Raw genomic sequence first — 27,240 nt, 5'->3', positions numbered from 1 at the left:
CGACGGTTAATTAAACGAAGATTTGGTAGGCTGCCGGGTCCTCCGTACGCAGTTGCTGCTTGCGCTCAGCTGCCCGAGCCTGTTCATGTTCCCGGGCTGAAGCATCGGAATGGCGTAGACGAGATCTATCCCAGTTCTACTCGCCGCAATGCTGATCGAAAGCTGCCTGCTCCTCAGGAGTACGTATGATGCGTGGCCTACCCATTTCGGAGCCGGAGAGAAACTGCTACGCACCCGTTCTGCTGCGATGGAGAGCAACGACGCCACTACAGCCGCAGCCAATCGGGCGCCTCTCTTTCACTTTTTTTTTCGTGCATTCGCATGGGGATGTTTCGGAGGGGACTCTGGCGTGCAGGGGACAGACGGACGTACGAATTGGCTAGCCATATACAGCTTCGTTGTAAAACATCGTGATCGAGCTAGTGCCTATCTGCCACATCTCTGCCAAAGCAACAGGTCGCGTGTGGTGTTAGTTGGAAACAAGCTGTGATAGCTGTTGTCTTAGCGTAGGTAAAGTGCACGGATGGTACCTTTCGTTTGCCAAAACACCTATTACCCAAAGTGAATTGAAAGAGGCAGTGCGAATGTGGTAAGGTGCGTTTTGCTTCGTCCCAGTCGCCTTGTCTTTCTCTAATGAGCAGAAGGTAAAAATGTTCCTTGCCTTGTGGCCTGCAAATGACAGCAACAGGAAGGCAGCAAACATATAACAGTTATCGAAGTGGGGCGGTAGACCAAACGCGTCGACTATCATCAGAACTGATGAAAATCTGAAACAAACCGGCAGCTTAAAAGAAACAGCTGCGTAGGAGTCCATCTTTGAGTCTTAGGCTACATTCTAGCATTTATGGTCTCTAACGCTCATGCTAGCGTGCGGGACGTGGCCGCGCAGGTACCTATTTCCAAGTCATCAGTTTCGAGTATTCTAAACGACGGCTTTCACCCGTACCTCCTTAACCAGCACGAATGCTTGGAAGATAGGGACGTAGATAGGACGTACAATTGTCTAGATTTCTCGGATTAGGTCCTCAGAAAAGCCGATGAGTCACCAGCCTTTGTCAGCAACATCATGTGCACAGCTGAAGCCGATTTTCACAGAAACGCCCATGTAAATTTGCATAATGCGCACTATTGTAGTGACTACAATGCACATTTGGTAAAGCGCAATCGGCACCAGAACCAGTGGTCTTCCAATGTGGGGTACGGAATTTACGCCGGTGCTAAAATCGGTCTCACCGTCTTCGATCACACTCAGTGGCTATGGTGCTCAGTGGCAATGGTGTTGGGCTGCTGAGAACGTGGACGCGGGATCGAATCCCGGCCACGGCGGCCGCATTTCGATGGGGGCGAAATGTGAAAACACCCGCGTACTTAGATTTAGGTGCACGTTAAAGAACCCCCGATGGTTGAAATTTCCGGAGTCCTCCACTACGGCCTGCCTCATAATCCGAAAGTGGTTTTGTCACGTAAAACCCCATAATTTTTTTTTGCCTGAACAGCGTTACGTGGACACAATTCTTGAAGAATTGACGGATGGGTTCCTCAGTGAAGTCCCGCTGTCACGTCTTCCAGTTCTGCGGTATCACCAAGATGGGGCGCCAGCACACAGCAGCAGCCGAGCACCAAATTGGCTGGATGCGACTTTTCATGCGCAAGAGATTAGAAGGCACGGGCCTGTAATTTCGCCGGCTATGTCACCTGACCTCTCTCCACTCAATTTTTTTCTCTGTGGTTATGTGAAAGATCACGCTTACGTGATCGAGAGGGACGTCAGATTATCTCAAGGTAAGGATAACGGATGTCTGCCGCAGAATTTGAGCACCCGTCATCAAGAACGGCTCTGAAGATGTGATAAAGTGGACTCAGTACTGCGTAGCTCCAGAAGGAAACGTATTTGCACACGTCCTCTAGGCAGCAGTTAGTGTTCAATGGCGCTTACGAATTCATACATAATGAGGGAACACTGAAATCTGATGTCTTTTTTTTCTGTTTTTTTTACAGCAGGGCTGTTATCTTTTTCGTAGGTCCGTTTCCTGCCGACAGAAAACTCGGAAACCCGTCGTGGTTGCTCAGTGGCTATGGTGTTGGGCTGCTGAGCACGTGGCCGCGGGATCGAATCCCGGCCACGGCGGCCGCATTTCGATGGATGCGAAATGCGAAAACACCCGTGTACTTAGATTTAGGTGCACGTTAAAGAACGCCAGATGGTCGAAATTTCCGGAGTCCTTCCACTGCGGCGTGCCTCATAATCAGAAAGTAGTTTTGGCACCTAAAGCCCCATAATTTAATTTTTAGATAACTCGGCCCTGCAGCCGTGCGTCGCCGAGCCACGCAACCTCCTCCCATCACACACGTGCGCAGTCTCGCCTCGGCGTGCGCGCGCTTACCTCTCTCCAGCCGAGGAGAAGCGAGTGTTCGCTCAGCCGTGACGTCACTGACATGTTAGAAAGCGCCGAGCAGCTGGCGCGCCGACAGACGTGTCGCCTCTCTAGTCTAGTGTACGCGTGTGCACGGCTACCATGGGCGGACCGAAGAAAGGCAGCACTGCCGAGGAACAGGCCGCCTACAGGGAAGCTCGGCGCGCGGCTCAGCGGGACTACGATCGACGAAGGACAACTGATCCTGCCCATCGCGCCCAGGGCGTCGCCGAGACGAGGATCCCGTGTGACTTGGTGTGGCTCGTGTGGCCTACCCAGGGGGGGTACACTCCCCGGTTCCGGTGGCACAGGAAATTGGCGCCATCTGTGTAATGGGCGACGCAAAAATCCGTTTCCCTTGCACGGCCTCGTAGATCGTCGCGCGCATGCGCGCCGATCCAGGTGGCCGAGCCCTTCCCCCCGCTCAACTCCTCTCCCTACGCCCTCTCTCGTAATACCCTCTCAACTCCCTCTCCTTCGACTGTCTACGCGCCCGCGCCGCCGTGCCATCCCCGCCGGCCCGGCTGCTGCTTATTCCGCTACATAACGCTTTATTTTTGTTATCTACTGTCATCGAGATGCGTGCGCTGCTGTGCGTTGACCGACGTGGCTAGTTTCGTCAGTTCTGTGGTCCTCGGTAGCTGTGTGCTTGTGCTCCGCGATGTTTCACCCGTTTCACGACTCTTACCGCTCGTGCATCGTGCAGTGGTGCACAAATACCTCAAAAACAAGTCCTGCAAGGTTGTTCCGGGTGCCTAAAGGCAACAGGTGAGCGCTCAGACCCAAGGACATCAGAAGGCGCATGTACACGAATACAGCCCTGTCCATTTGTGTACTCCATGAGGCTCCGGACGTCGTTGTGCCTTGATTGTGCTACACTTGCCTCTTCCCGGTAGAGAAAGCTGACAAATAGATGTTCCTCCTCATTGTCACCTGGTCTGTGACTTGTGTTTTTGTGTGCCAAGTCTCATTCTGCAACTTCAGTAACTTGCCCAGCTTTCCATACCGCCCTCAGTGCTTTTTCTGTGTATCACGTTCTACAAACCAACTAACAGCTGAAAAATTACTGTTAGTGTTTGTGTACTATCTCAGTAACCCCCGATGGGAAAACCGCGCGAACAACCTTCATGTGTAGGCATGATACGCTTTTTTTTCCTCTGGAAAGCATGAGCATTGCAAGTGTACTACATGCAGATTTTTGCAGTGCGTGTTTATTATACAAGGGAGAGCCCAGTAGGTACGACTTAGTGCCTTAAGTGACGTAATTTTATTGCTAAGCATTGCATTCGGGTAGAAAGAAAAGTCGTGTTGGCCTGTTTTACCTGCTCTTTGATCGAGGAATAAGCCTTTCTGCGAATGTGTTCTATGTGCTGCTGCAAAAGCCGACTATCTTCTGTTCCCCTTGCCACCGTTACTCAAGTTGTGGGCAAGTGCAAAATAATGTGATAATGTGTGTTTCAGTTTTTAGTACAATGTTATTTTTTTCTGGCATGTTTTTTTTTTTCAATTTGTTCAGCAGTAATGAACATGTCAAGCATTTCATATACTTTCGTGCAGATTTATAAGTAAGCTTTCTTTTGGTATGGCTCTCAATCAAACAATGTTAGCATTTTATTCTATCTTTCAGGTATTTTGCGTGTCATTGTTTTTGCCATTACTAGTGAGTTTTCCCTTTTTATAGTTGTCATGACTATGTCATACACGTCGTCCAATTTTGTGCAATATCTTAGTGCACATATCAGGAGCTTGTCTACATTTAGGTCTTGAGGACGTTATATAAAAATCTTGTTTTATATGTGTGTACATGAAATGGCCTTCGCGTTTTCTAGCACTTTCTTTTGTTATTTTACCATCTGTGAACTCTTGTCTTTAGTACTCTTGTATATGTCATGCACCTCTCACTTTTGCTCATTTTTTGAGCGTGTATCACACCACGCTGTAAGAAAAATCTCCTTTCGGAAACGAAGTCAATAAACCGAGACTAAACATCTGTTGTGTTGGAAGTGGAATTTTTGTTATGTCCCGGCAGATGCTGGTATAATATAAGTATGGGCAAGACTGCGTGCGTGCCAACGCATAGCCCACGGCGCACCACGCGCCAGCTCGCAAGCAATGCCAATGCGCGGCGTAGCGCGCAGATTGCTTGCGAGCTGGCGCGTGGCGCGCGGTAACAAGCGCGCTATAAAAAAATTTGAGGACGCTTAAGCTTCGCCTTCAAGAGTGGAACGCGACAGCGTTCCTGTCGACCCGCCAAGGGGTGTAAGACAATGGGCTACAGGGCAGCCATCACTTACGAGGCACCCCGCATCGGACGCGGTGAGCGTCGAGCCATATGGTAGAGCAACGCAGCGTTCGGCGCAGCAACGAAACGTGCGCCTGAGCAAGCGGAACGAACCAAAGAACTCGGTATCTCGGAGGGGGAAATGATGCACGCCAGCCAAACGTCGTGATCGGCACGGGCCGAAAGATAGACAGATAGTGATCTAAAGAAAGGAAGGCCGCATGATTCTGCAGAGGGAGCAAGGCGAAGCGTTGTCAGGGGAGAGAGAGTCCATGCCGCGACCCGCCTCGCACCGGTGCTCGTACAGCTCCAATGCGCGCGTGGCGCGCCATCTGTCGGGCAGCGCCGTACATGGAGAGGAGGGGGTCTTCTATGTTTGCCGCAAGATGGCTCTGCGTGTGCGGAAAGCCCAGACGAAATGCAGCGGAAACGCACTTCGCTACTCGTGTAATTGCGACTTCTGTAAGTTATATGTTCATAATTACCGGTATACACCGCAGTATAACTTTCCACGGGTCGTTTCGAAGGCAACACTGCATTCACTAGAGGCGCGTTTGTACCGCTTGGAAGCATCGAACTCGTGGCTGAGTGGTAGCGTCTCCGTCTCACACTCCGGAGACCCTGGTTCGATTCCCACCCAGCCCATCTTGAAAGTTGCTTTTTATTTTTGAAGTGCCTGCCGTGATTTATCGCTCACGGCCAACGCCGCGGACACCGACGCCGACGACACCGGCTTTTCTGCGACACGAGCTCCTTAACGCTATCGCGTTAAAAGAAGAAAAAACGCGCCGCTTACGGGTGAAAACAAAAAAAAGTGAGCGGCGCGCGCGGCATGGGGGAAAGGGGAAAGGGAGTGGAGCGGGTCGGCATAATAAAAACAAAAAGGAAAGAAAAACGTCTGGGAGAGGAGGTGCCGCGCGGCTGCTGTTGCTGTTGCCATGACAACGTAAACAATCATGTGCGCCGCCATTTTGCTTAATGCGTCGCCCATTGGTTAGGGCCGTAGCTGAAGGGCACCTTGGCGCTAGCGTCGAAAGAGCGTCTGCTCGAAAACGGCCAATGGGATGTATACGGAGTGTCCCCCCCCTGGCCTACCGGCCTGGCCGTGTATGACCTCGCAAGAACTTAGCACATCTTGGCCGCACTTAGTATGAGCATAGTTAAGCCACAGATAACATTGTTAGAGCTAGCCAAACCTAGCCACGCGTCGTATCAGCATAAACAAGTCATGCGTAACATCGCAAAACCTAGCAACACTTAGCAATTGCCGAAACTAGCTCCGCTGTGAGCCAGCACTGTACCACTAGTGCAAACTTCCCACTTTTTTTTGTTTTTTTGTGCAGGCGTCCCGATTGCCGATGTGACTCATTTAGAAATGATTATTTACTTTATTGAACTCATCGGTTTTGCCTTTTCTCAACACATAGTGTCGCTTCCGCGTCTGGTTTGTTTTTTCTTTTATTTTAAGCCATGAACCTGTTCATGCAGCACGTATACACTCTCACGAAAACTAAAAGAGTCTCTTTAATTTGGTTTTGGTCCCATGCAAGTTTCTGGCACGAAATATACCGCGCACGCACTCTGTTGATGCAGTGCGAGCAAAGCAGGGATGCTGAAACATGCTATGCCTATTACATTGCTTTTCGCGTTTCCTTCGTGGTCAGAGCGGTGCTTCGGCGGCGTTATCAACGGGCCTTTCTTATCAATGTGACCAGTCAGCCTTGAGAGACGGATAATAAGACTGACGTAAAGAGGAAGGAACAGCTAGCTGCAAAGTCGCGAAACATGCTGATGGTGCTGCTTCCGTACCGTTATCTCGGGGATGCGCTGTCTTTTCGGGTTTTCGACAGGCAACAGTCAGCTTATTCATTCAGCGTATTTGAGGGCGCTGCTTTATGATGGGGCTGCAAGCGCAGTCGCGTGATATTTTTCATATTTCTGGAGGTTTGTTTGGCAGTCGCAAAAAATTGCACCCAATTAGCACGTCGTTTAAAAGACAGCAGTTAGATGTCATTTTGGGGTGCCTACAAATGCCTCATTGATAATTAGGACAGTACTTCTCGTGCCTACTACAGCTCTGGCCTTCCTAGTGTGTACGCAAAATTAAAGAAATGAAGAAAAACATTGCTTTCGGAAGTTAAACATGGTCACATGCGTCGTTCTGTTCTTCAAGAATACTGGCGTTGCTGACATCTTGTTAATATAATATTTAGCACACTCATGCTTGTAGATATGGGTTTCACACACATATCTACAAATATATACTGGTGGCTAAGCAGCCATGCGTCACTTTTGCACGGTGTGTGCAAATAATATCGCCATTCCTTCAATTAAGCCAATTTAAAAGGGTTAGATTTTTGAATTTCCTGTGATAATTCTCAATATCCATATAAACGGGCGTTCGAATAATGCATCTTAAACTTTATAAGAGAACGTATATTTTCCTACATCTACTAAGTGATTGGATGTATTGGCTGTACAAGAGAGAGAAATTTATTTACAGAAACGCAGAGAGGTCGGCCTGAGCTATAACTTGCTCTGGCCTGCTACTCTACACTGGAGAGAAGGGACGGGGAGGGAAGGGGCTGATGAATGATGATGGTATAAGGAAGAGACGTACAAAATGTGAATAGGTCTCTTAAGAATGCTTCGCCACGCACAGTAGATAGCGCCTTAGTAGTAATCAGAGGGCAGATCTTTAATGTCAACCATTCTATCCACTTTCCGAGAAGTAGGCAGGTATGTAGGTAGGTTCTTGTCTCGTCTTCATTTAATAACAGGAGGTTAATATGTAACCAATCGTGCAATTGAACCGGTGCCGTCAAGCACAGCAGCCCGGTACTCTAACCCCTAAGCCACGATATCTTTATTTTATCTCGAATGTCCAGCTTTGGCAAAACAAAACCGATTACGAGTCAGCCTATCTTCGCTGACTCCAAGAGGATTCGCATTTCTTCAAGAAAGCCACTACAGTGCACTGCGCAACAAAAAAAATATTTATCGGCTCTGTTCTTCTGTGTAAATTTAACGCACTCGTGTGTGGTGTGTAATTGTATAACGAATCGCAGCTGTCACGTCTTTATTGAATAGTTCCTTTGAATTTTAGAGACGTCCAAATTCGAAATTATCTTGTGCAATTTATATATCTGAATTTTACACAGACTTATACAGTACCAGTGGCACCCACGACGATAATGGAAGAGAAAATAGTCTAGAGGAATTCGAAATCCCACAGGTAACGCCGGAAGAAGTAAGGAAAGCCTTGGGAGATATGCAAAGGGGGAAGGCAGCTGGGGAGGATCAGGTAACACCAGATTTGTTGAAGGATGGTGGACAGATTGCTCTAGAGAAGCTGGCCACCCTACATACCCAATGCCTCATGACCTCGAGCGTACCGGAATCTTGGAAGAACGCTAACATAATACTAATCCTTAAGAAAGGGGACGCCAAAGACTTGAAAAATTATAGACCGATCAGCTTACTGTCAGTTGCCTACAAACTATTTACTAAGGTAATCGCAAATAGAATCAGGAACACCTTGGACTTCTGTCAAGCAAAGGACCAGGCAGGATTCCGTAAAGGCTACTCAACAATAGACCATATTCACACCATCAATCAGGTGATTGAGAAATGTGCGGAATATAACCAACCATTATATACAGCTTTCATTGATTACTAGAAAGCGTTTGATTCTGTCGAAACCTCAGCAGTTATGGAGGCATTACGGAACCAGGGTGTAGACGAGCCGTATGTAAAAATACTGAAAGATAGCTATAGCGGCTCCACAGCCACCGTAGTCCTCCATAAAGAAAGTAACAAAATTCCAATAAAGACAGGCGTCAGGCAGGGAGATACGATCTCTCCAATCCTATTCACAGCGTGTTTACAGGAGGTATTCAGAGACCTGGATTGGGAAGAATTTGGGATAAAAGTTAATGGAGAATACCTTAGTAACATGCGATTCGCTGATGATATTGCCTTGCTTGGTAACTCAGGGGACCAATTGCAATGCATGCTCACTGAGCTGGGGAGGCAAAGCAGAAGAGAGGGTCTAAAAATTTATCTGCAGAGAACTAAAGTAATGTCTAACAGTCTCGGAAGAGAACAGCAGTTTACAACAGGTGGCGAGGCACTGGAAGTGGTAAGGGAATACATCTACTTTAGGCAGGTAGTGACGGCGGATCCGGATCATGAGACGGAAATAATCAGAAGAATAAGAATGGGCTGGGGTGCGTTTGGCAGGCATTCACAGATCATGAAGAGCAGGTTGCCATCATCCCTCAAGAGAAAAGTGTATAATAGCTGTGTCTTACCAGTAGTCACCTACGGGGCAGAAACCTGGAGTCTTACGAAAAGGGTTCTACTCAAACTGACGACGACGCAACGAGCTATGGAAAGAAGAATGATAGGTGTAACCTTAAGAGATAAGAAAAGAGCAGATTGGGTGAGGGAACAAACGCGAGTTAACGATATCTTAGTTGAGATTAAGAAAAAGAAATGGGCATGGGCAGGACATGTAATGAGGAGGGAAGATAACCGATGGTCATTAAGGGTTACGGACTGGATTCCAAGGGAAGGGAAGCGTAGCAGGAGGCGGCAGAAAGTTAGGGGGGCGGATGAGATTAAGAAGTTTGCAGGGACGACATGGCCGCAATTAGTACATGACCTGGGTTGTTGGAGAAGTATGGGAGAGGCCTTTGCCCTGCAGTGGGCGTAAGCAGGCTGATGATGATATCTGAATCAAATTGCGTTGTACAACCAAAGTTTTCTTTGGAAGTTCTCAGAGATTCCTAATTTAATACATCTGGCCATCTACACACAACACAGTAATAAGCTTAACATCAGGCAATATAACGTGCTGGCCGTGATTGCATCACCTGGTCAAATCTTTCGATGGATCCGGAAAGGACCGGATCACAGCCTCGGTACCTGCATATGAGGGCTGCACCAACACCGGCCACGAGGGCAGAGAACACACACGTCATTATTGTACCCACGATGACTGTCCTGTAATGCGAGGAGAGGCAAAGAATAACTAGGTACCAATCTGTGTTAGTAGTGCATTTGAGTTTTGTCGTTCTATGTCTAATCTTACCGTTACTTTTCGTGCGATACAGAGTACATGTGCGCCTTTGTTTTCTGTTTGTGTGTTTCGCATAGAAATCACTGACATGATACGAAGTATTATGTGATAATACGAGTATACATGCATCGTCCGGTTGTCGCGACCGCAAGCTCTTAAATAGGTTTCTTTAGTAATGCTTTTCATTTAGTACTAACTGTTACTGACACATCCATATCGTAGAAAACCGCTGTGGTTTCATGATATTGCCGCGACAAACTTGGTGACATTCAAGTTGCGCGCCCTTTGTATTCAACACTGTGCGCGCCGTACCGTGGTGTTGTTCAGCAACAACAGGCAGTGATCTTCATGGCACGGGCAGCCGGTTGGACCCGGCTCGCATGCGCCACGCGCACGAGGTGTCACGCGAGAAGAAAGAGGAAGACGGTTCTAGGCCAACTTTGAGAACGCGACTGCCAGATATTTCTTCACGACCGCAGTGACCTTTACTTGTGGGCACAAGTTCGCCCTTAATAAATATCGTTGTTTTATTGGCATCGTTACAATATGCACAAAAAGCTACCAAGGTAGACAATGTGCTTCAGCCATTTCAAGTCACCCGATTGTAGACATATACCAGAAGGCATTTGTTATCGCACTTCAAAGTTAATAAATTTCCTGGTCTGGTAAAAGGGTAGAGCGCATAAATAGAAACAGCACTGCTAATAGCAGGCTTAGCACCCAAATTGAGCACATGCAGAAACAATCCAATGGTGCCCGTGTTGCTTAAACGCGCTCGCCTGCCCATGCTGACGCGATCTAAGCGCATCAAATCAGTTGACCCGGCCCCTCAGGTGCGAACGTAGTGTCTTTTTTACTCACCATTTCGCGTCTTTTTGTGTTCTGGTTGCGAAGTACCTCTGCGCGCTAGCTTGGTCCAAACAGATTCGGTTGATGAATGTCGGTGCGGTTGCAATCAGTACGGCCCAAACTGTTTCGTCCGTGGTAAAGTCAACACGAAAACTGAAAAGCATAGAAAAATTGTTCGGTTTTAGGAAACCCAGCTCGATACACAAAATGGGTGATATCGAAGAAACTAACAGCTATATTTGTCGCTCCCAGAGGCGTCGTCAGAAAAGTTTGAGCGCAAGTAACAAATAACATCTAGATGAAGGTGGATTCAGCTGAGGACTCAAAAAAGCATATGGAGAGGAATCAGGAAACCTATATGAGTAGTTGTAACTTGCGACGAATAACCAATGGGCGTGACTTGTGTTGTAGTTTACCACCACCCCTTCGGCATGTAAGCGTTCTCAGGAATGTTTCCGCATAAAGTGGAAACTACAGACTTACATGCATGGAAGTTTTAAGTAAGAAATAAGTAAACATTTTAGGACGTATAGGTGAATGCTCATTAAAAATATGATGTCCCTGTCACTACGCTACGACGGTGCCCGGAGTTATAGGGTTGAGAGTTGTTAGAACAGACAGACGTCTGCTTGTTTAATTACGTGATTTTGGTTGTAATAAAGTTTTGGTCTGTACGAAATCATTTTCTTTTCGCAGGCTTGCAAAGCTGTTGTAGCGAAGGCACTTCTGGACGCAAGAAGGCATATCAAGGACCCACATGGGGCCCGCGTCCTTCTTGTGTCCTCACTGGTATGCGCTACAATAATTTTTCACGATGCCATACATCTGTGTGGCACTTTTCATATGCAGTTGTCGTACGGGGCCTTGTTCAAAATTGCAGCTGCTTTAGGTATTATAGCATGCAAATCTTCATCATCATTAGCATATTGTGACGCAGCAGTTGTCACGATCTTTCTTCCGAGTCGAAGATGCGGCGAACCGGCCACGCCCACAGCACGAATCACACTCGAGAGCGAGCCCCACAAGCGACGATGAAGAACAACCCCATGTGAACCCCACATGATGATGGTCATGTACAGATGACAAAGAATAGCTTAGAAATGGCCACACTAATGTCGCCTCGCGCGAGAGTGGCCATCCTGGCCGCAATTCAAAGGGGCGGCGAACGCCTCGTGAAAGGCTTCATACGGGAAACGTTGGCAACCTCAGAGGCGCGGCAGCGGCGGTCATTTGGAACAATAACAGGCACCACGCGATAGTTAATCCGAGAAGTCTGCTCCAAGACTTTGTAAGGGCCGATTAACCAAAGCTTAAACTTGTCACACAAGCCAGGAGCACGAACTGGTGTCCGGAGTAGCACTTTCTCGCCAGGGCGGAAGCACACGACGCGATGAGAGGCATCGTAATGCTGCTTGCGGTCCTGTTGCCGTGCTTCGGTGTTGATGCGGACGAGCTGGCGACAGCGCAGAATGCGGGACACATATTCTTCACAGGAGGTTGGATATTGATTGACAGTTGGCGCGAAGAAAGAGACGTCAAGACAGGAACAGGGCGAACGACCGTAGACAAGGTAGAATGGCGAGTAACTGGTCATGCGTTGAACGCCGGTATTATACGGAAAAGTCCCGAATGGCAAAATTGCGTCCCAGTTTCTGTGATCCGGTTCGATGTACATGACTAGCAGTGGCGTAGCCAGAAATTTCGTTCGGGGGGGGGGGGGGGTAGGGGCTTACGTTGCAGCTCGGCATCCTCCTTTACAGGAAGCTTTAGTTCGGGTGCTCCTATCTAAATACTTGCAGAAGGGGAATTCGTTTTTCTCGGCACCCACTGCACCAAATTTGACGAAGTTTGTTGCATTTAAAAGGAAAACGTGGGGTGGGGGGAGTTCTAGTAACTGCTGGTTTCGAATTTTTCATTTACGCTGTCAATTTTTAATTAAAAGGTGTCCAGAACCTCAAATTTTCAGAAAACGAAACTATCAAGTATAGAACTCTGTAACTCAACAATAAAAAATGATATCACAATTCTGTGAATTTCATCAAATAGCACATATACAGCGGACAAAATTGATATGTTACACATGAATCTAAAAATGTAGTATTATGGAAACACGACTTTTGCAGAACCCTTGTACACAACGTAACCAATTCACCTAAGATACAAATTCACATAGCAAATTGGTGCGCTTTGACTATTATAATAGATGCCGCTGACAAAACTGCGATATCTGTTCTTGATGCAGAGCTGTTTGTAAACGTCGTGCTCCCATATTCTTCAAACTTTCAAATTTTTCGAAATATTTTAAACAAAATTCAGACCCTAAATCGAAATTCCGCTTCCAATAGACACTACAATCTAACTTGCTCCCTCAAATGCAACAAATTTGATTAAAAGCGACCCAGAGGTTATCTCAGAAAAGCGTTTCTGCGTTTTACATGTATTTGAATAGGCCGCGTCGGAGTGGGGTCCGAGCTAAAATTTCCTCTTAAACAATTTGTCGAGGGATAAAATCCATCAATAATAATTGTGTTGACATCGCCAAAGCTGCTGAAAACGAATTCCTGAACGCTACGCACCGTAAAAACAAAGTAAAATATATTATTCTTCAAAAAATGATATACTCGTATGTGCCAAAATTGTGTGCAAATTAGCTGATATCAATGCTTCCATGTTTTTTGTATATTTAATAAGTAAAGAAAATATCACACTAACTTTAGAACTATATGAGTTTGAAACCAGCAAAGCAGTGCATGTCGCTGATATGAAAAATGTAATGGCCATGAAATGAACAAGTTGAGGACAAATATGTTAATGAAACTTTGTCATTCAAGAACCGTGTTTACATTCATGTACCTATGCAACGGCCAGTGCAAAATATCAATGACACTGGCATTTGTTCCAACGTATAACGCAGGAGCAGCTGTCACCGGTCGTGTATCGTGAGTAATTGCACAGAAATTATATCGCAACAGAGAGCAGGTATAAAAATCAGCAGTTCTGCAAAATATACTAAGCCGAGTATATGAAAATGAGCCAATGCGAATATATGACAAACGGGGTACTTTATTGAAAAGTAGTCTCCATGAGCATTTAGACATTTGTCCAATTGACTAAGGAGTCGCATGATTCCGGTCTCACGCTATTCCTTGTGTTGCTGCTTCAAAAAAATCTGCAACTGACTCTTTCACGTCATCGTCCGACACGAATGTGGTTCCCTTGGGCTGTTTTTTTTTCGGTTGCCCCAGAATGTGGATGTCGAAAGGTGACAGGTCTGGGCTCTGTGGCGGATGTTGCAGCATTTCCCACTTGAGCGTTGCCAGTTTTGTATTAAATACATCAGCGGTTTGGGGACGGGTATTGTCGAGGAACAAGATGACCCCATTCGTCAATTTTCCACGTCGTTCTTGATTGCAATACGAAGCCGTTCCGGCGTTTCACAGTATCGGAAACAATTGATAGTCGCTCGAGACTTAGCAAATTCTATCCGTGATGGTCCCTTACCATCGAAAAAAAAAGTCAACAACACCTTTCCGGCGGATATGATGGCCTTTGGTTTCCTTAGGCGTGGAGAATTCGAATGTTTCCACTGTAAGCTTTGCCGTCATGTTTCGGGCTCGTAGTAGTGGCACCATGGTTCGTCCCCGATCACAATTGCAGACAAGAAGACGTCACCCTTATTGTGATGCCGGATCAGACCAGTCAAGGCAGCGCCGAACTTCTCCGTCTTCTGGCGGTGGTTCAAAATCTTGGGCATCCATTGCGTACACAAAAGGTGATGACAGAGATGTTCATGAATTATGGGGTGAACCGAATCGGGATTGATGATCTCATCACGTCATCAACTTTTGCAATTTTATTATGGGTGATTTCACGGTGGCTTTAGTCCTCTCTTGGATCGTCTTTGCAACTTTCACGTCCTCCTTTGAACCGTTTGCTCCAACGCTTCACAGGGGCCAATGAAATGCGATGTTCAACGTACACGGCAGCCATACGGCGATTAATTTCCTTTGACGAGATACCTTCAGCAGTCAAAAACTTCACGGCACCACGCTGTTCAACTTTTGGAGTTTCCAATATGTCAGGTAACCATATTCAACCGAGTATATGAGAGCGATCCAGAACTTTTATCCTCACACCAGCGTGTCACTTTTGTAAATGAGACTTCCCTCTCTTCTACGCACATGCCTCGCAGATAATGAACCGAACCATTATTGCGCGGGGCGGGTAGGTTCACTGTCATTTGACTCGCCCTCGTGCATTAGAAATGCGAAGATACAATGGGATATACAAATGCGAAGATAGAGCTTGATAAAGGGCAAAAATGTGTCACTGGAAACAAAGTTCACTGCACGTATACACAACATCTCCCAACAAGATATTTAAATGTACGTATAATTCTCCAATAAATGTACGTATTTTAAAAAAAGTCAAGGTGTATAATGCGTCAAACGGAGCAAATAAACATGTTGTGCAATCACAGATTCACAGAATCCTAGATACCGCCCCCATTCCATCCACTCCCCCCGATGTATCGCGCACGAGGGAAGATGACTAGCTTGCTCTCCACTTTTCTCCTTTGCGCACGCAAGACTGAGTCACCATCGTCGGCTCACCCATTCCAGTCCCCCCCTCCCCCCCTTCCCGTACGCTTTCACTCGCACATACAGCATGCGGCGCTCGGTAACGATGTTATCGCTCTTGGACTTTATACGAAACATGAGGGCAACGGTGACGGCAGGAATGCGCTTGGAGTGTCTGTATAATTGCTATCGCAATAATATAATAAGAGTATCCAGCAACTGAAGCGTCCCGTGGTCCATTACTTTCCGCAAAGGACGAAATAACAAAATCGAACTTTCACCATGCAACAACAATTCGCTGCGCCGCAACAATGTATTTTTTTTCCTTTTGTGGGGCAGGGGCATCGAAATTTAAAAAAACCCAAGGAAAATATGTTGGCCACAGTTGAATGCCTACTTTGCGCACCTAATGTGGCTACTGAAGGAATATGGAAAAGAACGTGAGACGCTTGGTCCACAGAGAACCATACGCATACTGCTCAAAACGCCATTGAAACTTCGTGCTCGGATGGGTCTGCTTGCGTTATGTGAATCCTGGTGCATGGGCGTTGCCACAAAATCCAGGCCGAGTTTGCAATTTTCACGGTAAAATGTCTTTTCGAGGAATAAAAAGACATTCTAGACAAAATTCAGAATTTCAGGCGCGGGGGGTTGCTTCGGTCGGCAGTGCATTCACAGCACGAAAACATTTCTGGAGGGGGGGGGGGCTGAAGCCACATAAGCACCCCCCCCCCTCTGGCTACGCCTGTGGTGGCTAGCATGTATGACAGCTTGCTATGAAATCGCTCTGTGAGGCCGTTGGTTTGCGGATAGTAACTGGAGGTAGTCTTGTGTGTGGTTCCGGAGGCTCTGAGTACTTCGTCTAGTAGTTGCGAGAGGAATGCTTTTCCACGGTCGCTCAGGAGGACGCGAAGGGCACCATGGCGCAGTATTAAGGATTGATGTATGAATTCAGAAACATCAGAGGCTGAGGCAGAACTCACACAAGTTGTTTCGGAGTAGCGTGTCAAGTGATCAACGGCTGTCACAATCCATCGTTTACCGGTGAGAGTCACAGGAAGAGGACCAAACAGGTCAATGCCAACGACTTCAAATGGTTGCGACGGACAAGGAACCGGTTGCAGTTGTCCGCTTGGAGCTGATGTAGGGAGCTTTCGGCGCTGACATAGGGTGCAGGAAGCGACATACCTCGCTACACTGGCGGACAATCCAGGCCAGTAGAAGCGACCTTTGATGCGGTCATAGGTTTTCTGGAAACCAAGGTGACCAGCAGTGATGTCGTCGTGGGAAGCCTGCAGGACGTGAGCACGTAGAGAGCATGGCAGGACAGGGAACCCAGCGTTGACAGTCAGGGTGATAGGCATGACCGTACAGGACGCGGTTGACAATCCTAAATTGCGTTAGCTGTCGACGAAGGCGGGCGTTAGGCGGGCGCGAAGCTCCTTGAAGTTTGTCTATGATGCGCCGACGGTAAGAGTCGGCTAGTTGATGAGATTGGAAGAACTGTTGTCGTGTGGAGGCATCTCGTCGACAGTGGCCAACAAGAAAGCACGTGAAGAGGGATCGTGCGAAAGCTTGTCACGGATGGTAGTTGGAGGTCCATTGCATGGTGTTGTAGGAAGCGGACAGCGAGAAAGCGCGTCTACATCTTGGTGTATTTTTCTCGCACTTGTAGGTAATAGTAAAGTCGTATTCTTGCAGACGAAGCATCCACCGACCAAGTCGTCCAGAGAAGTTCTTGAGCGTTGAAAGCCAGCATAACGTATGATGGTCTGTAACGTTCGTAAAATGGCGGCCGTGAAGGCAAGGTCGAAACTTCTGCACAGACCAAGTGATAGCTAGGCATTCCTGCTAAGTGGTAGTGTAATTCTTTTCGGCGTTTGTCAGAACGCGACTTGCGTACGCGACGACCCTCTCACATAAAGTGTCGTGTCGCTGTAGGAGAATGCCACCACTGCCGTAATCACTAGCATTCGTATGCAGGAGGGTAGGAGCAGCTTCATCAAGATGGCGTAGTACTGGTTCAGATGTGACAGCGCGCTCCAGATGGGCGGGCGCAGATTCACATTCAGGAGACCACACAAAGGGAACATTAGAACCCAGTAATTCGTGTAGAGGTGACGCTATTGAGGCGAAGCCTCGTATGAATCGGCGAAATTAGAAAGCGAGGCCTAGGAAACTACGCAAATATTTGGTCTTTTCGGGACGAGGGAAGTGCAGAACTGCCGAAACCTTGTCAGGATAAGGACGAATGCCATCTTTGCTCACAATGTGACCTAGTACTTTGATTGTCTTGCTCGCAAAATGGAATTTCTTGGTGCTTAGCTTAAGTCCAGCGTTGGCAAGGCATGTGAGAACTTCGTCCAGACGTTGCAGGTGCTGAGAGAAGGTTGACAAGAAAACAACAATATCGTCCAGATAGCAAAGCAAGTCTTCCACTTCAGGCCACGAAGAACGGTGTCAATTATGCGCTCGAACGTTGCGGACGCATTGCAGGGGCCGAATCGCATGACATTAAACTCGTAGAGCCCATCTGGTGTTGAAAACGCCGTTTTCTCTTTATCGTCCTCATGCATAGGTATCTGCCAGTAGTCGGAACGCAGATCGATGCTGGAGAAGTACTCGGCTTCCTGCAGGGAATCCAAGGCATCGTCTATTCGCCGCATAGGGTATACATCCTTACATGTGATCTTGTTAAGTGCTCGGTAGTCGACTCAAAATCGAATAGAGCCGTCTTTTTTCCGAACCAAAACAACGGGGGAAGACCAAGGGCTAGCAGAGGGGCATATTATGTTCCGCTGGAGCATGTCGGTGACGTTCTCGCCAATGATTTTCCTCTCGGCTAGCCATACACGATATGGTCTACGGCACACTATGGATGTACCATCTGTCTCTATCCGATGCGTCGTAATTGAAGTCTTTGCCAACGAAGCTGAATACGCATCAAACGAAGCTTCATGTTTTTGGAGCAAACCAAGCAATTGTTGTGACTGCGAAGGTGTCAGGTCGGAACGGATGGCAGCTGCAAGAGCTGAAGGAGATGCGGCCTCTCCGGTGCAAGGAACTTCGGAGCAAGCTGGTTTAAAGGAAACAACAGATATAGACTCCGATTCAGTAGCTCAAGCCAATGTACTGCCTTTACGGATGAGAAACTTTTCGAATGTCGGGTTTGTAACATAGAGAAGTGCAGAGCCATGATGAAACCTAACCAGCCCTGATGCAAAGGCTATCCTTCTTGCGAGACAGCGTGCAGATGTTAATACGAGCACGTCGACGCAGTCAATGACAGCAGACGTGATAGTAACAATGCTTTGATGGCGAGGAGTTAGCGCGGTATCTTGTGCAGCAAGCAAGTGAAGTGGTGCGTCATCTACATGAAGTGAATAGGTCGTGTCGGTCATGCGGTGAACGCGTTGCCCGCAGCAGATGGAGGCGGAGGCCGTATAAAGAAAATAAATATGAGCTCCTGGGCACACGAACTTAGGACTCGAAATTGTACGTAATGCAGAAGTCCATCGATGGAAATACGAGCAGTGCACATGGCGATAGGTAGAATGGCGCCCTTTGAGCAGCGAATATCGTAGATCCATCATAGGGGGTCGTAACTTTCCGAAGTGGTGAGCACAATTCCCGGTGAATGACTGAAACACTACCACCAGTGTCTATTAAAGCTTCTACATGTACACCTTCTACTACAACCAATATCATACTGCACGGACGTGATGGAGGAATTTCTGTCCTGTCGTTCGATGCAGCTTTTCCGGCAAAAGCTGCATAATTTAGTTTTCCGGACGATGCTCGGCGAATTGAGAAGCAGGTCGAAGTGGGGACGTAGAGCGGCGAAGGGGTGACAGCGAGCGGCGTCTCGCAGGACGGTACATCTGAGCCGTATCGAATGCTACAGTAGGCGATGGAGAGCGTCCGCGCGGTGGACCATAAGGACGTTGTTGGTCATGGAAGCTTCCTAGACGTTGGAAAGTATCTCCTGGCAAAAAGTCATCCCGTTCGTATACTCATATCCGCGACGCTCGTCTTGCTGGCGCTTGCGGAAAAACGTGCTATGTGGCCACGATAGCCGCAATAGTAGCAGATGGGACGAGGAGGACGCCATTGCGGATAGCTGGTTTGGGTAGGTGCGCTGGTAGTCATTGAAGCTATATGGGCCGGTGTTGGTTTTGGAGGCATCGGTGGAACGATGACATGAGTAGCTGTGGCTACTTGTGCGTACGTTGGTGGGGCCCTAGAGGTTAGAGGGTCTGTGTACGCTGCAACAGCCATGGACGCCAATTCCTCCTTGACAACGTATCGCAGGTTGCTATCTGAGGCACGAGAAAGCATAGGCCCTGCGGCGAAGCCAAGATACTGTAGCTCTTCTCGAATTATTGCGCGGATCATTGATCGTAACGTAGGGTCGTCGGCGGTAGTGTTTGCAGTGGTGTCTGGCTATAACCGTACTGATTCTAGTTCCTCAAGGCGCTGGCAAGTAGCGATGATATCAGCGACGGGAGCGGGGTTCTTGATTGCTAAAGTATTGAAACCAATAGCTCCTATGTTTGAGGATGTGGAGAACCCTGTCTGATTCGGTCATGGCCGTGTTCACGCGTCGACAAAGAGCAAGCACATCCTCGATGTACGACGTATAAGATTCCCCGAGTTGTTGCTTGCGAATGTCGAGCGTCTTTTTTGGGAGGGCGGAACGAACAGCCGGTGTGCCGAAGATTTGGCGGAGCTGCTGTTTGAAAACGTCCCAGTTCGTGAAATCAACCTCATGGTTGAAAAACCAAGTCTTCGCTACTCCTGTCAGATAAAAGGCGACGTGACGTAGCTTGGACGCATCATCCCAAGGGTTAGCCGAACCCACTCGGTCGTAGTCGTCCAGCCACTCCTCGACGTCCTCACCCCGAAGTCCAGCAAACAGATCAGGATCACGCTGGTGCCCACTGACAACCCAATACGGAGAGGCTGGGGTAGCTGAGGCCGAGATGGTGGGAGTAGAAGTGCCTGCTGGCTCGTCCTGCGACATGCTGGCGGACAGCTGGCACAATCGGCGACCCGATCGAAGCTCCAGGAGGTTGAGCCGTAAGTCAGAGGACGGAGGACCGAAGAGCACACTCCACCACTTGTGACCCAGCAGTTGTCACGCCGTTTATTCCGAGTCGAAGATGCGGCGAACCAACCACGTCCACAGCACGGATCACACTCGAGAGCCAGCCCCACAAGCGATGATGAAGAACCCCATATGAATCCCACATGATGATGATCATGTACAGATGACAAAGAATAGCTTATATATGGCCACAATATCTTTATGTTTACTGCATGAACAAGGCCAGTCCCAGCTATTTCCAATCACATTTGCTTGCGAAGCTCATTCCAACTTGCACCTGCAGACCTCCTCATTTCATCCCCCCCCCAACTTTCTGTCGTTCTAGACTGCGTTTCGCTTCCCTGGCACCTGTTGTGTAACTCTAGTGGTCCGCCGATTATCTGCTCTACGCATTACATGGCCTGCGCAGCTTTATTTATTTTTGTTAAAGTCAACTAAAGTATCGCCTATTCTCGCTTGTTCTCTGATCCATAGCAAACTCTTGCTGTGTCTTAACTTTCCGCCAAACAATTTTTGTTCCATCGCTTTTCGCGAGGCCCTTAACTTGTTCTCGAGCTTCTAAGTTAAGCTCCAGGTTTCTCTCCCAGATATAGCACCGGTAGAATGAAATGATTGTGCAGTTTTCCTTTCAACAACACTGGTGCGCTCACAGTCAGGATTTCGTAATGACGGCCGTAATTCGCACCAATCCACTTTTATTCTTCTGATATGTTCTTCTCACAATCAGGATTCTTTGCGAGTAATTGGTCTAGATAAACGTACTCCTGCGCAGATTCAGTCTCACTTGCGATCATGAATTCTTCCCTTGTTAGGCTATTGAACATTACCTTTTACCTTTGTCTTCTGTATAATAATCTTCTACGCTACTCACATTCTTTCGGTTAAAGTCCTCAATTACTTGCTGCAATTCTTCCTCGGGGTTGCTGGACAGGACAATGTCATGTAACATTGAGATATTCGCCGTTGAATCTCCCTCCTAAGCCTTGTACATAATGCTTCCTAATTCCTCAAAGAACCCACTAACTTAACTTCACTCCAAAGGGTTCGCGTGTTAATTAAGCGATGACATGCTCTATTTGCCGTGGCGTCCAGTCCAGATAAAGAGATTCTTGCCACCCTTTGGAGCCTAGCAGGTCCGACTGACGCTTTAGATGCTCTGCAGCCACTGGGGAAGGAGGGCCACGGGTAAATGCAAGAGTCGTGAGGGAACCGGTGGCCGCATACTGCACAAGGGAGGCCAATACCTGTTTAGGTGTGGGAGTGTACTTCTTGAAGCTTACTGGGCCATCCTAATTCGGTTCCACCTGGGTTAGTATACCACCCTGGCTTTCGGAATTTTTTGACAATGTCAGAATGGTAATGCAAGCATATAACTGGTTGCAAAGTGCTCACATTGCTTTATGGTGCTTAGGAAAATGGTACGATGTCATCTTTCAGTGGCCTCCGATCATAGACTGGCTTTGGTGGGCAGTCTATAAACTAGTCAAAACTGCTGAAGCTACCAGACTGCTTAAGACTGGCGGACTGGAGAAGCTACCATGTCGGTCCATACGAGGAAGCCCACAGTACTAGTTAATAAACAATAGTACGTGGATTCACAGATCATCCCTACGGTATACTTGTTCCTAAGAGGAAGTTCCATCTCATGTTGATGCTGGACATGCCGTTATGCAATGCGACCTGCCAAGGGTGAAAAGCACTTAGAAACAAAATTGTTTCTGAATATGGGCTAAGATATTTAAAGCGCGATACAGAACATCGAAGAAACAATAACTGCAAAGGGCTAACCCAAAGCCACATATGTTATTTAACTACATTTAACTGAACTCCACATGGAAAACACACTCATAATCGGGAAAATGATGAGCATAAAAAATTACAAGGTGTCATTGATGATCGCGTAAGAGACGCGAAGGAAAAAGCTATGTAAAGCCTAGTGTAATTAACCTTAATCCACCTTATCCGCCTCAATCCACCTTATATCCCCTAATTCATAGTAATATCTCTAAGGTCAATAATCCTTAACTGACATTAATCCTCATTAATTCACTTTATGCCACTCTAAGCCACCATAGCCCCTGTAATCCACCTTAATTTACTTCAATCCACTTTAATCCTCCTTACTCATACTTAATTTACCCAAATCCATCCTAATGCCCCTATTCCAATCATTGATCAATCAAATTAACTTTGCTAATCATTAATAATCTCTTCTACAGGGCTGGGCGTGCCTTGGTATGCTTCTGGCCTTCCTTGGGTCACGTCATGTTTAAACCTTTCTTCTAATACAGTGAATGTATTAATTTGCCAGTGGTGACAGGAACCGGGAGCCAATACATGCCTCCCTATGTGTGAGAATGCTGAAAGCTTCAAATGTCTCATAGGCACACTGCTGGCGGTACCAGTCACGACAAACAGCTACGTTCAGCTGCTTTAGCTCCTTTCGTCAACCAGCTGCTTTCACTAAGACTGCACTCCAGCCTTTGCACACTAGTACAGTTGAAAAGTACCCAACAAGTGCACCCGCAGTGCATCGAAGTTTGTGATGTCTTGGCAAGTGGAGGCTCACGCGTTAGCTGCCCGTCGGTGCCCCATTATGCCGCCACGCTTACGACACGTCATCACCAGCGCTTCTCTGTTTCGCTCATGGCGGATAATTAGCGCCCGCAGAAATGCGTTTGAACCACGTAAAATAAGAGGAGGCAACATACACAGCACCCAGAGCTAATACCTTGGTACAGTATCCTCAAGCCATTCCGTTCCTGTAGGAAAGGAATTGGCCCCGGGTGAGGTAACCGTCCAGGGCGACTTTCTGAACATGAAGCCGGTCAGAGAGCTGGCATCCACAAGGATATTTAGGGCGGGTAAGGCCAATCTTTAGAGGAAAGGGACGCCACTAGCCGATCGAGCTTGTCTTGTGGGCGCTGCCAACTATTTGCAAGCTATACGTAAAATATATAGTAAACCGATGAAGGGCGCTAGTTGGTGAACGTTTATGATTATATTGCGCATAGTGTAACACTAAGCGCAATATAATCATGAACATATACGCAAAATGTTTAGGCGCCATTTTCCTTCTCTTTCCTACTTCTAAATATTATAATAATACGTGTATGAAGATGTTATTCTCTTTCGCTATCTCTGAGAGTCCGTCTCTCTTCTACAAAAATTTAACGATGGTCTTCGCTGCGGCATTCCGGCCACGGCGGCCGCTTGTCGATGTCCCTCACTACGGTGTGCCTCATAATCAAGTCGAGGTTTTAGAACGTAAAACCCATGAGTTTAATTTTTCTTCGCTTTGGGGTTCGAAGACTGAGATCGGTACACTACTAACAGATTAAAGAAACTATTTTGACTGTTGCCGTTACTGTGTCCCTCTGTAAGCAAGCTTCTGCCCCTTGCACAACGACCAGGCCAAATGAGAATACTGATACTGTTCGAACTCTTTTGGCGAGATAGACGCCGCTACAGAACATAGGTTGCAATTGCTCGCACAATAAATCTAGCTGTCGCGAATCATTTAGCGCCTGTAATTGCCGGCGTTATAACCTTGACCAATTCTTTTATGCATTCTTAAGTGCGAAAACACATCTCAAGCAGCGAGGGGAATCAGATACATTGGTTGTGGGAGGGAGTGGTTGGCATTTGCAAAAGATTCCGTCGCTCATATTGAGCTATGAACCACCTGACAAATGGAGATACCATGAGGCCATCGAAGAGTTGCTGTGTGTCCGTAGCGTGATCAATGTCACGCGTAGTTCCCCTTTGTCTACAGATTGCGCTAAGCCGGTCGTACTCTGGAGCAATTTTTAAGGTGGTATAGCTTAGACCGTGGCCCTGCGCTCAGTGGGGTAGCCAAGAGCTGATCAAGTGCTATAACCGGAGTATCCACCTTCCTCGCGCAGTGATCGTTATGTATGATATCGATGTTCACTTGACTTTTTTTTTCCTTTTCCATCTTTTGTCTTCCTCCTGGATAAGTTAGCAGAAATGGCAGTGGTATGTCTAGTCACCATACATGTCGTATCGTTTATTTTTCTTTTTCGTCCTGGCTGGTGAACTAAAGGAAGTTTTGTAGAGATGGCTAAACGTGCACAAGTGGTCTCAAGGAGGTGCACGGTCGTGATTGTTGCTTTCAACTGAAGTTTCCGATAACGCGACTGTAAGCCGATAGGCAAAGTACCTCGTATGCGACATTATTGACGCTGCTGAGGTAGCCAGACGATTACATGTGTGCATCAGGTTTCAGTTTACAAGTGATACGAAACAGCTAACTATTAATGAATGGGTTCTGTGGTAATGTGCTTAGTGATCTTGCTCAGATGAGGCATGTTTAGTGTACTCTGGAGGCATGTTTAGTGTACTGTGGACACACTCTTTGCTCCTATTACAACCATTCGTGGATAACACAGTATGAACACGTTACTAATAACAGTGTCTTGATTCTGGAACAAAGGTTGTACATAGCGAGCAGTCTTCCAAGATGCAGTTTTTTTTCTGTTCGTCGCTTGATTTCCTAAACGCCGTTTTGCAGACTTTCTTTTTTTTTCAAGCCTGCGTGGAGCTTCACTTACCCACAAAAATTTCCGAGATAAAATACGGCTGTATTATTCCAAATGCAATCACACTATGAACACCTACTCGTCACCAAGGACACTCCCTCGCTGAGGAGGACATTGGCCACAACGTCATGGGGATGCGCCATTTGTTGAAGCATGATTATAAAAATCAATTCGTAGCTCTGCGTGGCAAATGGATTGAAGATACGGAAAAAGGCGGTCGGACCTTTTGCGTAGCACACGGTAGTAAAGCTTTCACCATCCCGAGAAGTTCCTACTAGGAACGGATTGTTAAAACATTAAAAGCGACAACCTTGTTGTTTGGCAAGAAAATGGGTGCCGGAGGGCTGGAATTACAAGAAGTGTCTGTAGAAGATTAAGTGAGTTCACGAGGAAAGCAACTTTCCAAGGCATCGGATGGAGTCGGTCCAAGCAGGATAAAGAAAAGTGCAAGTTGCCGGGGCTTTGCGCCTGATCAGACTGAGCATTATTGAGTATCAAAGCGCTCGTACACGCATTCATCCTGCAGGGAAGATATTATGCTAATGATCGTGTATTGGTATGCTCGAGAGCCTGAGGCCAACATCTAAAATGGTGCACAATTTCCCATTATTCTCGCGAGTCATTTATGTGTGACACGCATGCTAAATGTGGGAAAAAGCTGCAGGCTGACAGAGGGTTTCTATTGGCATGTTTAATGACGCGTGCCGAAGTTGATCAAAACAAGTAGATAATTTTTCTGGCAACAGCGTTCGTGGCGACCATTTTGCTTCGCCCTCCCACTCGGTTTTCGTAATTGGCATTGTCCACTAGAGTTTTCTGCATTATTTTTGTTTGACCTGAGTATTCCGTTGCAACCTATGCGGAATGCTGACGTTGGGGCATTCTTCCCATTGAAGGTGTATTTTTAAAAGCCATTACACTCTATTGTGCAATAAAAAATGGCTCTGAACAGAATGCTCGTCCTATTGTGGCACTTAACGAGGTGTAATAAATGCTAAAAGAATCGTGTTGAAGAAAGAACATTTCTAAATACGCGTGTGCAAAGAGGGCAAGTAAATTAAGAAAGGTTGCGTTTTAAGTCAATTTGAACGTCGCTACGTATACAGTAGTTCTAGCATCGCAATGGAAACAATACAAGAAGGCATTTTCACGTTTTTCTATAAGGACGTCTGTGCCATGCGTGATTGCACCACACTGCTTGCTAACGTGCTTACTTGAATAAATACTTGTGGTTCAATATTTCACTCAGAGGACGAATCCGTGCGTCGCCGTTCATCGCATCCCACGAGACTTTGGCTATTATGATGATGGGTGCAAGAATTGTCAGCAAAGCCTGCAGACAGTCAGCCCACACGACACCACGCAGTCCGCCCTAATAAACAGAGATGATAGATATTGTACACATAATGCTCGCACATATTTATCAGATGCTCTTTATGTTTCTCTAAATCGCAGAGCCGGCCAAGTTGATACATGTAAGAATGACGGCACAACAGGGAAATATTACAGATGAACCAAAGGCAATTTAGAATTCTGCACTTGCAACATCAGTTTTCTACTAACACCGTGCGCCTCACCACAGCTGTGGACCAAACGTGAGCGGGTACATGAGCGGTACAAGAGTGGTACATGGGCGGGTACATGAGCTGACACTGATAGACTGTCACAGCTATATTGCAGCCCTGATAGAAGGCCACACATTCATCACTAGTAAAACAACGCGTTTTCATAGAGAAAGTCTTTTTCAGTCAAAGAAAGCAAAAGTGCGATCACTTTCTGATTACTTCCATATTTCTTCATAAAGGTTTCTAGGCGGTGTGCTCACAGAAAAGCTGATGGTACAATTACTAGAACCTTGCCCAATAGCTGCGAATAGTTCAACGAACTGCATATGGTAAAAATATATGTCTTGTTTGAAGCTCCACAAAACGATCTGGCGCTCCTTTTGCTTGCCATGAATCCATTCTTTCCAAACATCAAGTCATAACCACGCGAATAAACAGACAATACAGCCAACGAAAGCTGTGCTTCTTGGGTATGGTGGTACTTAACAAAGCAATTACATCAGATGCCATCTCACGTTGACTGCGGACGGTATTGTGATTAGCATTCTAGCAATGTAGTGAGACAGCGTATAGCTGAAGAAATGTTAAATAAATATTTGCGCTCTTCATTCTGATATTGTTTGTTGCGCTTGTTGCGTTTGTTGCGTTTGTTGCGTAACGTTGTAACGTTGCGTTTGTTTGTCAAGCTTCGTCTTTATGGTACACGCTCTCTCTTCGGGATCGGCCAACTTTGCTTTGACGCTAGCGCGCTTGGGTCTACCATGAACATCACTGCACGAGCGTGACGCTGTGGCGCCGA

The 27,240-nt window shown here is 47.0% G+C and overlaps 1 protein-coding gene across 1 annotated transcript in view; it reads right to left on the bottom strand.

The window, feature by feature from the left end:
* The window catches only part of LOC142563440 (sodium-coupled monocarboxylate transporter 1-like), a 113,147-nt gene extending 86,918 nt beyond the window's left edge, over positions 1 to 26,229 (bottom strand). Inside the window, exons 1-3 of the mRNA XM_075673994.1 lie at positions 26,091 to 26,229; positions 10,640 to 10,780; positions 9,573 to 9,702 (exon numbers count right to left, since the gene is read on the bottom strand). Coding sequence (XP_075530109.1) covers positions 9,573 to 9,702; positions 10,640 to 10,780; positions 26,091 to 26,152 — 333 coding nt within the window. The 5' untranslated portion in view covers positions 26,153 to 26,229. The remainder of the gene's footprint in view (positions 1 to 9,572; positions 9,703 to 10,639; positions 10,781 to 26,090) is intronic.
* Positions 26,230 to 27,240: the final 1,011 nt, after the last annotated feature.

Source organism: Dermacentor variabilis, chromosome 11, assembly GCF_050947875.1.
Source record: "Dermacentor variabilis isolate Ectoservices chromosome 11, ASM5094787v1, whole genome shotgun sequence".
NCBI classification, from domain to species: domain Eukaryota; kingdom Metazoa; phylum Arthropoda; class Arachnida; order Ixodida; family Ixodidae; genus Dermacentor; species Dermacentor variabilis.
This window is presented reverse-complemented; position numbering and strand designations above follow the sequence as displayed.